Source organism: Euphorbia lathyris, chromosome 3, assembly GCF_963576675.1.
Source record: "Euphorbia lathyris chromosome 3, ddEupLath1.1, whole genome shotgun sequence".
NCBI classification, from domain to species: Eukaryota; Viridiplantae; Streptophyta; class Magnoliopsida; order Malpighiales; family Euphorbiaceae; genus Euphorbia; species Euphorbia lathyris.
Window position 1 is genome coordinate 17,168,232 of NC_088912.1, and position 12,706 is coordinate 17,180,937.

The following is a 12,706-nucleotide window of genomic DNA, read 5'->3' on the forward strand; positions in this document are numbered from 1 at the left end:
CTTCTATTCGGTTCGTCCTCATGCAAACACATTTCTGTCATAACATACCGTCCCCACATCATTCATTTCATATCATGCATATATCATTCGTTCCAACGTACCATATAGGTCGAACTAGTTGTTAATTAGTTTTAAAGCATTTTTTTATTTTCATAACATTTTTTAATTTATTTTTATTATATTTCTTTTCTATAAAAAAATCAAATTCTTATTTTTTATATTTAAATAACTTAATGTCTGAATTAAATTTTAATTTATGAAAATAAAAAAAATTATAACTAAAAATAAAAAAAAATGTGTAAAAATGTTTTATTTTTAAGAAGTTAGCATTGAAATTATAGAAAAACAAAAATAGTCTTAGAACTAACTAGTGCATATAAGAAAAACAATTGCCAGGAAAAAAACAACTAACTAGAAAATAGAAACCAATGTTTTTCTTTTCTTTTTTTCTCTTCTAAAGCAAAATCATTATGTGAATTTTGAACCAACATTGGTTTCTATGTCAGCAGAGGCTTCAAAACATTTTATATTAAAAAATTGTACATATGGTAAATTGTATTATAGGCTTTGGTAAAAAAAATTAGTCTGTTTTATTAATTTGCTTCTTCTTTTTTTTTTTTTTTTTTTAATGTTAGTTGATTTTTCTATTAAAAGTAGTTATTTAGAAATTTTACCACACTTTTTTATTTCACGTTTAGAATTAAAAAGCAAAAAATAGTTCTAAAAAAGAGAAGAAATAGACACTTATATATTTATATATCTAATAGTGGTATAATACAATTTAGCATATGAACGAAAGGACTTTCACTTACAGCGCCCACCTCGATGTGGTGCTCTTGCACCTCGACGAGGTGAAGGGATTTAAGTGAATAAACTTCACTAAATCCCCAACTCGACGAGGTTGGGATAAAGTGAAAAAATAGTTTTTTTGGCTCCGTTTTGCTTCCGAAACTTCGTTTTGAGTCCCGACTTTGATCATTTGTGATGAAAACTTGTGAAAATACCTGAAAACACATGAGAAAATGACTTAGACACGCAAAATAATGAAAATATATAAAAACTGTCATTAAAACTTATTGAAATTGTACGAAATAACTAGTAATTAAGTACGAAAAATGCTATAAATTATGCCGATAACAAAGAACCATGACTTAATTTTCTAGAAACAGGAAGATGAAGAATCAATAGATAACGAGAAGAACAAGAGACATCCATGATGATGAAGAAAATGGAGGGTGATGAGTTCAATATAAAGGAAGGAGGAAGATGTAAGGATATATAGGGAGGGGGAGGGAAAATCGTAGATAGGAAGGGGAAGATGAAAGGTCTGGGGTATTTTCAGAAAGTCAAAATAATATAGTCTAGATATGTAGTAGGTTGGGTAAATATAGTAGGTTGGGTAATTGGTTTAAATATGTAAATGTGTCTCCCATTTGATCCAATTTTGTAATTTCCCCTATTAGAATCACCCAATTTATAACAACAATCATCCTCATTGGTTCCATCATCATCAGTAGTGACAACAAAAGAGTTCTGGTTAACTATTTAGCTCTTAGTGTTTGAAATTCCCAATCTGTCAAACCCAAAACAACCAACATCGTCACCATGCACGATGCTTGCGCAACCAATCGCCCTAACCACAACCTTTCAAAATCAAAACCTCTGAAGAACCCTAGCCACACTGCCACTGGCATGCCCGCCAGATAAAAAAAAACTCAAGTTTATATTTGCCCCAATTTTGGGTCTCGCTGTCCCTCGGAGAACTCCACACCCGATTATTTATGGGCAATTTCCCAATTCGCACAGTCCTATAATTGGCAAAATAAGTGATATCAATCCAATTATCGCTTTATCTTGTGTGAACATAGTCGCCCAAATTTTCCTCACTATAATTGTAAAACTCAGTGCTGAAAACCCCAAAACGAAGCTGAAACATAGTCCTACAGTTGCTGCAAGTTTTACCCTTTTTGGCTGGTTCACTCCTAATTGATTGCCTACTCTCGTTGATACACTGAAGTTAGTGAAGATGGGAATATGTAGATTAATAAAGTCGTTTGAATCAAAATGCCCATAGATGCAACGGTTGCTCTCGGGTTTAACAGAAGCCCACATAGCTAAATCATAATTTCGTACCACCACCATTCAAGACAAATCGATATGCAACTGGGAATCGCTAAATTGAGAAGCGATTTTCGTTCTTTGAAAGACTCGGACGAAAACCCACCCTAGATTTTCTTATGAACGCCGAAGATGAGTATATAAATGATTAAAGAAGCTATGAGGTTGAAGTTAGTCCAAACCCCACTAAGAGCAACACCAGTGATGCCCAAATTAAAATGTGTAATGAGAAAGTAGTTGATAGGTATGTGGCAAAAAAATTGATAGAGGAACACATAATGTTAAAGGTAAGGTAATAGATTGAGTTCTGAGTTAGATTCTCAAAGGTTGTAGAAAAGATTAACCTAAAAGATTAAGCTAAAAGATCAGGAATAGAGTAAAAAGAAATAAGTGTGCTTGAGTAGCAATAGCCAAATCTTGACCACAAAAAAGGAGAATTGTTTTCATGTTTAGCCACAATAAAGATATGGGTAAAGAGATTAAAACAAGTAAAAGTATAGTTCTTTGTAAAGTGAGGCCAAGAAGGGTATGCTTTTAGCACCAAAAGCTTGACCACAAATGGGTTCCATTCCCATAGCTAAACCAGAGAGAATAGAATAGCGAGTTATATTAGCGAAATCGAGAGCAAGTGAACCACCGGCTAAAGAAAGCTCGCCGAGCCTACCGAGATGAGTATCATTGAAAAGATAATTTTAGCAATGGAAATGGCTTCAGCGACAACAAGGGAAATATGGGTACTTTTTCTTCTTTATTTTTTGGGGGTTCTTTTCTATAAGATGTTGTTGTTAATAATATGGAGAATATGTTGGAGGGGTGGTCCTCTTACTCTTGGCATTTGTTGCAGGATAAGAGAGGTGAATTTGGCTAGCACATTGTTGAATTGATTTTGGAAAGAGGGTTTGATGTCACACCCGACCCTAAACGATCTCAATCGCCATCGTGCGTGAAATAGAAAGATCATAATCAATACGTAGGAGTCTCCAATTTAACCAAATATCATTATATTACAATGCAATACCAACGTTCTAACCATAATTCTAACAATAAGCAGCCAACTTCCAAACCTCGCCTAATTGGTCGGTAACTTTCTCTATATCCTGTACTTTATCACCTAAAAACATTAAAACATTTAAAAACGTGAGACAAAAATCTCAGTAAGAAACTATCAGCTATAAAAACCAACTTTACTTAACATAGCTGTATATATACATTTATAAAGTGATTTAATCAAAACCTTATAAAATATACTCAAAACTTAAGTTCATAATATAGTCAAAGTACTAAACCAAAAACCAAAAATATATAATATTGTATCCATTCTTGAGTTCAAAACCTTATATCAAAATCAATCATAACCGAAAACATAATCCAAATGAACTTAAAACATTGTATCCATCCTCGAGTTTCTCCCCTTAAGTATCAATCCATAACCACATATATAGTCGAGACGTCTATTAACATTGCCTATCCCATATGGTCTTACCCGACACTTTTTTGCCATACCCAATAGGTCTTTCAGACTGTTTACACAGGCCATGTCCCTCACTGAACATGGTCTTCAAATATAAAACCACCGATCCGGATAACTCTCGATGGATATAAAATCATAAAATCATAACGTGCTCAAATTTCCTTTCACAATCAAATTCCAAACTATTTCATAACCATAAATCATTTGGCTTCAATTAGCCCTTTTGTATCATAAAAATCATATTTGGACTTCAATCCAAAATAATAACAACAATAACCGCACCAGATTTCTCAATCCAAAAACAATTCGTAAGAAATCATCAAATTCATTTTGTTCAATATATATATATATATATATATATATATATATATATATATATATATATATAAATCAACCAAATTAAGCCTTAAATCAACATAATCAAGTAAAATCTGAAATTCACATAGAATCATAATCAATAGCTTCATTTGAACCGTAATTTCACAATAAAAAGCAAAATCATGAAAAATCCCAATTTTACAAAATTTCTGCATAACCCTAAAATATCAATTTCTGAAAATTCCTTGATTATATATATATATATATATATATATATATATATATATATATATATATATATATATATATATATATACATAAAACTCAAAATATAATTGATAGTTACTTACCTTGGCTACAATTGAACAAAATACACCCGACCGATTCGTCTCTAAATTCTGTCTAAGACGTTTCCCGTCCAAACACTTCCGAAACTCAAAACTCTTCGGTTAGAAATTAGAACTATACATAAGGATGCTATGGTTTAAATATCAAGTGATTTGGACGGTCGAATCTCCGTAAATCAAAGAAACGATGGAGAAACGGTTCAGAGAAAATTGATGAATTTTAAAAGGAATAGAAAAAAGAAAAAAAAAAAGAAAAGAAGATGAAGATGATCATCGTATTCTCCAGAAGAATTTGGAATATATATCCAAATTTAGCAAATATCAACTTTAATTCTCCATCTTTATATAATCTTTTAAAAATTACCATAAACTTTTAATTTACATTTAAAATCATCGAATTAACCCCAAACTTTTTCTATAACACCAAATAAAAATCACACACCTAACAGTTATAATATCTACTAATATCAAAAGATAAATTTTAGAAATTTAGACACGGACGTGACATTTGAAAAGGGAGAGGAGGAGGGGGGTTTTATAAGGCGTGGCGGTCCTCCCATTTTTCACGTGAAGTTCTCATGTAATTATGTGTGTTTCCATTCATACGCAAGATTCCTGTGAGAGGAATGGAGGTTTTATAAGGTTGTTGAAGCCAACATTGACAACTTTCAACTTTTTGGAAAGGCTTTCTTGGAATCATGCGTCTGGCCTCTTAATCCATTCTCTCAACTGAGATTTTGAGATTTTGTTATTTATTAATGTAACTCTCGAGATTAGCTTTTCTGCCCAATTTTATCATATCTTCCAATTTTATATATAATTGAAGTTATACAATTTGAGTTGTTGATCACTTGTTTTAATAGGTTTTAATAAAAATAAAATCGGTTCCTCAATTTGGAAATTTAAGTTTCTCGAATAACATTTTGGAGTCAACATTATAATTTAGTTTGGTCTTAAAAAAATCAAAAGTTCAACAGATATTTAGTCTGGATTCTAGCATATCTATACAATATGCTAAATGTGTAGTTAGTATTGCTGACATGTCCTATCTCAGAATTGTCCAGTGCTGAGGTGTCAAATTATGGATATTAGCCTTTTTTCTTGATTTATCAATAAGCAGCGAAAGGAAGTAGCGATTCACAGGTTTATCAATAAGCTTCACGGACAACAGCCATTCATCTCTTGAAGCAGCGATTCACAGCTTTATCATTAAGCAGCGATAGGTTTTATCATTAAGAAGCGAATCACGGACAGCAGCGATTCATCTCCTGAAGCAGCAATTCACGGACAGCGTAGACAAGGTGGAGAAATGGGCAAATCGGCTTTGACAGAATCAGCCGATCTATCTGGGCAAATCGGCTTTGATAGAAGAAGCCGATCTATCTGGGGAAATTTCAAGCAATCTATCTGGGCAAATCGGCTTTGATAGAAGCAGCCGATCTATCTGGGGAAATTTCAAGCAATAACAGGTACTCTACGCATATATAAAGCACTACTCGATTGAAATTAATATACTGTTTGTCTGTGCCTACTATTTGTGCTGTTGTTTCATCATATATAGGCATGAATCTTAATTAATTGATATACTGTTTGTTTGTGCCGACTATTTATGTTGTTTTTTCATCATATTTAGGCAGTTTCATCATATTTAGGCATGAATCTTAATTAATTGATATACTGTCTGACTGTGCCGACTATTTATACTGTTTTTTCATCATATTTAGGCATGAATCTGAATTAATTGAGGAAGTTGCTGACTGTGCCGACTATTTATGTTGTTTTTTCATCATATTTAGGCATGAATCTGTATTAATTGACGAAGTTGCTGACTGTGCCGACTATTTATACTGTTTCTTCATCATATTTAGGCATGAATCTGAATTAATTGAGGAAGTTGCTGACTGTGCCGACTATTTATGCTGTTTTATCATCATATTTAGGCATGAATCTGAATTAATTGAGGAAGTTGTGAAGCATATTATGAAGAAATTGTCTAGGCATGATTCTGAATTAATTGAGGAAGTTGCAGAGCATATATGAAGAAATTGTCTATTTATGCTGTTTGTTCATCATATCTAGGCATGAATCTCAAGTAATTGAGGAAGTTGCAGAGCATATTAATTGGAAATTGTATTCCATCATCATATTTAGGCATGAATCTGAATTAATTGAGGAAGTTGCAGACTGTGCCAACTATTTATGCTGTTTTATCATCATATTTAGGCATGAATCTGAATTAATTAAGGGAGTTGCAGAGCATATTATGAAGAAAATGTATGAAGAAATTGTCTAGGCATGAATCTGAATTAATTGAGGAAGTTGCAGAGCATATATGAAGAAATTGTCTATTTATGCTGTTTGTTCATCATATCTCATCTCCTGAAGCAGCAATTCACGGACAGTGTAGACAAGGTGGAGAAATGGAGATCGGCTTGCCGCCGATCTATCTGGGCAAATCGGCTTTGGCAGAAGCAGCCGATCTATCTAGGGAAATTTCAAGCAATAACAGGTACTCCACGAATATATAAAGCACTACTCGATAGAAATAAATATACTGTTTGTCTGTGCCGACTATTTATGCTGTTTTTTCATCATATTTAGTCATGAATCTGAATTAATTGAGGAATTTGCTGACTGTGCCGACTATTTATGCAGTATTTTATCATATTTAGGCATGAATCTGAATTAATTGAGGAAGTTGCAGATCATATTATGAAGAAATTGTTTAGGCATGGTTCTGAATTAATTGAGGAAGTTGCAGGGCATATATGAAGAAATTGTCTATTTATGCTGTTTGTTCATCATATCTAGGCATGAATCCCAATTAATTGAGGAAGTTGCAGAGCATATTAATTGGAAATTGTATGCTATCACCATATTTAGGCATGAATCTGAATTAATTGAGGAAGTTGCAGACTGTGCCGACTATATATGCTATTTTATCATCATATTTAGTCATGAATCTGAAATAATTGAGGAAGTTGTAGAGCATATTATGAAGAAATTGTCTAGGCATGAATCTGAATTAATTGAGGAAGTTGCATAGCATATATGAAGAAATTGTATATTTATGTTGTATTTCATCATATCTAGGCATGAATCCCGATTAATTGAGGAAGTTACAGAGCATATTAATTGGAAATTGTATCCTAACTTTGCAGTATTGCAGTTCAGATTTTATAATCGTGTAATTTTCTTGAAAATTATCTTTATCATAATGATCATAATGATCTTTATCAATTTGCTCCTTAGTAGTTTTGATCTTCATGGGTTTCTAACTTTGCAGTATTGCAGTTCAGATTTTATAATCGTGTAATTTTCTTGAAAATTATCTTTATCATAATGATCATAATGATCTTTATCAATTTGCTCCTTAGTAGTTTTGATCTTCATGGGTTTCTAAGTTTGCAGTATTGCAGTTCAGATTATCTTAATCGTGTAATTTTCTTGAAAATTATCTTTATCATAATGATCATAATGATCTTTATCATTTTATAGTATGATGGTCTGTAAGTGCAATTCACCTCTTGCAAGAGCTGGTTTCAAGATGTTAGCAGCATCAATTGCCCCTTCTGCTGCTCCAGCTCCAATTAAGGTATGCACCTCATCGATCAAAAGAATGATATCATCACTTTGTTTGATTTCTTCCATAAGCTTCTTTAATCTTTCTTCAAACTCTCCACGATACTTGGTCCCAGCAACTAGATAACCCATATCCAGAGTGATCACCTGCATCACAAAACACACATAAATACATATATAAATGTCTTTCATTTTGCTCTTTACCAAAAAGATTAAAGTTGAAAAATGCAATTGAGTCATTTAAATTTCTATTTAATTTTCTGATTAGAATTAATTATATTTATTGCTATATTTAAAACATTTAAATTGAAAGGGTTAAGATGTAAAAATCCCATAACGTTTTAGGCTAGGAGCAATTATACGCCTAACGTCTAAAATGATGCAATTTTACCCATAACATTTGTATCCAAGAGGAATTTTAACCCTAACGTTGATAAAATGGCATGGGTGTAAAGAGTAGATGACACAATTCATGGCTGAGAAGACAGTTTGATGAAATATTTATCAAAATGATCCAATCTATGAACGTTAGGGGTAAATTTGCTCTTGGTAACAAACGTTAGGGGTAAAATTGCACCATTTTAGATGTTGGAGTAAAATTGCTTCTCATCCAAAACGTTAGGGATATTTTTGCACCTTAACCCAAATTGAAATATTATACATTAGTTATCACATCTTCCGCTATTCATTTATTTATTATTTATTTTTGAAAATTAAACTTCCCATCTTTAAAGACAAAAAGCATATTTAAACCCCAAAATTTTACCTGTTTAAAGATCAAATCCTTGATCAATTATTTTACCCCTAACGTCTAAAATGGTGCAATTTTATTCATAACATTTGTATCGAAGAGCAATTTTAATCCTAACGTTGATAAAATGGCATGCGTGTAAAGAGTAGATGACACAATTCATGGCTGAGAAGAAAGTTTGATGAATTATTTATCAATTTGATCCAATCTATGAACGTTAATTGTAAAATTGCTCTTGGTTACAAACGCTAGGGGTAAAATTGCACTATTTTAGACGTTAAGGGTAAAATTGCTCCTGAGTTAGGGATATTTTTGCACCTTAATCCAAATTGAAATCTTAAATTCTCCTTCTAGATACTTCTATCACAAATTCATAATTTATAGAATACCCAAAATCTCTTATTATTAATTTGAATATCCATAAGAAACTGAACTACATCCACATGATTATTATATTATAAGTCTCATAAATATGAGAATATGTCCAGTAAAACATTGTAAATCAAATACAATAATATAGAGTAAATGCTGATGTGGCAAAAATTAAGATTTCCAAAACTTACATGTCCTTCCCATAGATTTTCAAGGTTATTTAATTTTTCTTTTATTTAATTTCATTTTTCTCTTTCCCCCTCAACCTGCTTTCTTTCGTAAACTGTATTTAGACAGTTATTTCAATTACCCCACTCCTTCCTTCTTCTTCTGTATGCTCAGATTAATTATTTATGTCCATAACTCCCCATTCAATCGATCTCATTCAATCGGTCTCCTTCCTAAGTTCTCCCTCGATCTTTTCTTCTTTCTTCGCCTGTTCTTATTAAGCAGTTCCCTTATCATTCACTTCTCTATCATTTGTGACAATCTCCGACTTTTGGAAAGAGGTAAACTGTTCAAGTTTTTCTTTTGTACTGTATTTTCTAATTACATAAATATCTCTCAGCGGATTGTGTTCTTCTAGGTTTTCCCAAGATCAATTCCATTGTTTTCCATTATCTATTACTTTATGTTCACTGATTTTAATTCTTCAAGTCACTGAGTTCTGTCTTTAGATAACATAGAAGGGATTGCAGATTGAAGGTTTATATTTTTTGGTTATATTGATTTTCTTTTTTTTTCCTCTTAATCTGTAATCTCAATTTAATGATAAATTTGATTCTCCATTTTGATCTCTTAATTTGTTAATTCATATATACACTCATAATATTTTTTGGTTTCATTGATTTTTGTTAGTTTACAATGTCTCGAAAATATGATTGCATTTCGGACATCAATGCAACAAAAGAGAAATGGAGAATTAAAGCAAGAATTATACGATTATGGAGTGGTCGTTATAAGAACATGGGTATGGTTTTTCTGGATGAACAGGTAATTAATTCATCCTATTTTTAAATTTTTTAACAATATAAATTTTTATATTCATCTTTCATAAAATTAATGAATCAAATTAAAATTGATAAGTATTGATAGAAATGTTTTTTTTTATGAATTATAGGGTTCAACTATTGAAGCCCAAGTTCGAGAAAATTGCTTCTTCAAGTTTTCAAAGGAATTAGAAGAGGGGAAGACATATGCGTTTGAGTTTTTTCAGGTGGCAGAAAATGCAGGGATATATCGGGCATCAAAACACCGATATCAATTGAAATTTATGTCCAAAACATGTGTTAAGGAGATAAGTTATCCACTAATTAAGGAGGAAAAAATTGAAATTGTATCTATAGATACTATTCTTGCAAAATCTATTGATGTCGATTTTTTGGTTGGTAAGTTTTTTAATATATCACAAATCATCCAATTAATTTCGATTTTGTAACATGATTATATTAAACAAAAATGGGAAAGATTCTAGAAGACGGATAATCAAACTCAGTGACTTGACAGATATAATTGCAGAAGTAATAGACATTGGGCATATGATTAACTTTATAAACAAAAATGGGAAAGATTCTAGAAGACGGATAATCAAACTCAGTGACCAATAATATTTAACGATGATATATATTTGTACATCCTGCAAAACTTATTTAAACAAAATCACACGTGGAATATTAAAATTAGATATACTTTAAATTTATTATAATCCACTAAAATTTATTGACTAGCAATAAATGAGTTTCTATTTAATGAGAATAAGTATTTGTATATTTTTTTTATTTTTATCTTTATTAATTAATGTCATATCATTTATAGATTCTATTTTGACTTTTAATTTGTAGTAAAAATACGATTTCCTGCACATTGTTTGATGACTATGCAAATGAAATCATGGACATAGCATCTGATGCTACTCTCAATAATGCTCCAATAGTAATCATTCTTCGATATGCAAAGATTGGATAGTTTAATGGTAAATTTATAATTATATTACCTATATTGACAATTAAATAATGTTTTCACAAATATGAATTATTATTTTTATAAATTATTTTTTAGGTTTTGCACAATTATCAAATGCATTTTCGGTTTCCAAAATTTTACATGGCGATGATTATGCTGAGATTGTTGAATTCAAAGAAAGGTAAATCAATTTATATAAGTTATAATGCAACAGTTTGGACTCGATGGATCGTGAATCAACCCATGTAAGTTTGGGTTCTTTTAGCAATCAAACTAATTGTACAAATGATTTCTCCAACTGTCCACCAACAACATTGGAAGAGATACAAGAAGCAAACAAGGTAAACATATTTGGTTCCATAAAAGGTTTCATTATCAAAACATTATATATCTAATTTTTTTCGTTCCTGAATTTTAACCTAAATAAATTAATTTAAAACCCATTTTAATCATTTAGGTGGGCTATTGCGTTGTGGTAGCAACTGTTGTTTCCATTGAACCAAAATACAATTGGTATTACATTTCATGTAGCAAATGTAAAAGAAAAGTCCATCTAGAGGACAACAAATACATTTGCTTGAAATGTAAGGAATCCAACATCATTGCTGTTTTGAGGTACTTTCATTCCATAATTATTAAAAAATATTTATTGTTATAAATCTATACTATTAATTTTATTTTATAATTTTTTAATAAAAGATTAATTAATTAGATTGTCTATATAATATATCCATTACATTATGTATATATTATAATCTTTTAAAACAATGTTCCGTCTGATTTTGTAAATATCAACTTTTAGATATAAGCTCCAAGTTCGTGTGGTTGATGGAACATCAAGTGCTTCATTTGTGTTGTTTGATCGTGAAGCTTTGGAAAAACTGCTTCTGATCTCAAAGGAAGCCAAGATGAGGTTTGTCAATCATATGTTATAATCATTTTAAAATTTTATAAATGGATAATTGCATATTTTAACATTATTTATAAAATAAAATGTACAGGAAAATTCCACCGATGAATATCCAGAAGCATTAAACGCGTTGTTAGAAAAAAAATTTGCATTCAAAATTCGGATTAATGACTACAATTTAGAGCATGAAAGCTCAACTTTGACGGTAGTTAATATTTCCGATGATCCCACGTTAATGACCAAAAAAGAAGATAATGAAGTAAGGATTTTTTTTTTTTACAATTTGCAAATAATTTATTTATTTTTTCCCAAGTATTCATAGCTCTAACAATTAAAATGTTTAAAAAATTGTTTATTTTAAATTCAGGAATCAATCGGTGGTATAGGTGATAATCAGGAACTCGACAACTCAATAACACCTACGAGTTCTAAGACAAAGCGAGTAATGCATGTTCAAGATTTGGATGAAAGTAGTAGCGCTGAAGATGAATTTTCAACCTCGAAAGTCTCCACCAAAAAGATTAAAGTTGAAAAATGCAATTGAGTCATTTAAATTTCCATTTCATTTTCTGATTAGAACATTATTTCTATTTTTTTATTGTGTTTTTATTCTTATGTTTCTATGTGTTTGTTGGGTATCTATTATTTTCCAGTTACATTTATTGTTGAGATTTATTGAGATTCTTAAGTTTTTATATTTCAGTTGTTGCTATTTATTCAAATTTTTTTTACCTATCTCTATTTTGTTTTTATTGGTTTTGATTTGCTGTGTGCCAATAACAAACTACTATTTTAAAAAATAACAAACAGCTGAAAATATTATGGTATTAAAATATTATGAATCAAAATTTATATTTTAAATTGAAGATAATACC

General features: G+C 30.8%; 1 protein-coding gene and 1 pseudogene across 8 annotated transcripts; one reads left to right on the top strand and one right to left on the bottom strand.

Moving 5' to 3' along the window:
• Positions 1-1,541: 1,541 nt before the first annotated feature.
• On the bottom strand, positions 1,542-2,807 carry LOC136222549 (protein DETOXIFICATION 49-like; annotated as a pseudogene).
• A 2,153-nt stretch (positions 2,808-4,960) lies between these two features.
• Positions 4,961-12,491, top strand: LOC136223528 (uncharacterized). 8 transcript variants are annotated; one of them, XM_066011574.1, is made up of 11 exons: positions 4,963-5,723; positions 6,195-6,763; positions 7,753-7,849; positions 9,818-9,952; positions 10,080-10,347; positions 10,801-10,931; positions 11,018-11,262; positions 11,379-11,536; positions 11,724-11,834; positions 11,923-12,090; positions 12,199-12,491. In XM_066011574.1, the coding sequence occupies exons 2-6, from the start codon at positions 6,606-6,608 to the stop codon at positions 10,857-10,859; spliced, it is 717 nt and encodes a 238-aa protein (XP_065867646.1). In that variant the 5' UTR covers positions 4,963-5,723; positions 6,195-6,605; the 3' UTR covers positions 10,860-10,931; positions 11,018-11,262; positions 11,379-11,536; positions 11,724-11,834; positions 11,923-12,090; positions 12,199-12,491. The 8 variants fall into 8 exon arrangements, with proteins under 8 accessions (XP_065867649.1, XP_065867642.1, XP_065867643.1 ...); XM_066011577.1 differs by lacking the exon at positions 10,801-10,931 and having other exon boundaries at positions 4,961-5,723; positions 6,640-6,763; positions 12,199-12,490; XM_066011570.1 differs by lacking the exon at positions 10,801-10,931 and having other exon boundaries at positions 4,962-5,723; positions 12,199-12,489.
• The last annotated feature ends 215 nt before the right edge of the window (positions 12,492-12,706 follow it).

What these genes read in the sequence shown, in the direction of transcription:
- LOC136223528 (XM_066011570.1), top strand. Translation starts at nt 6,606, where the DNA reads ATGCTGTTTGTTCATCATATCTCATCTCCTGAAGCAGCAATTCACGGA. An exon ending in CTGCTCCAGCTCCAATTAAG is followed by an intron (nt 7,850 to 9,817) that starts GTATGCACCTCA and finishes GATTTTTGTTAG; the next exon opens with TTTACAATGTCTCGAAAATA. An exon ending in TGGTTTTTCTGGATGAACAG is followed by an intron (nt 9,953 to 10,079) that starts GTAATTAATTCA and finishes TATGAATTATAG; the next exon opens with GGTTCAACTATTGAAGCCCA.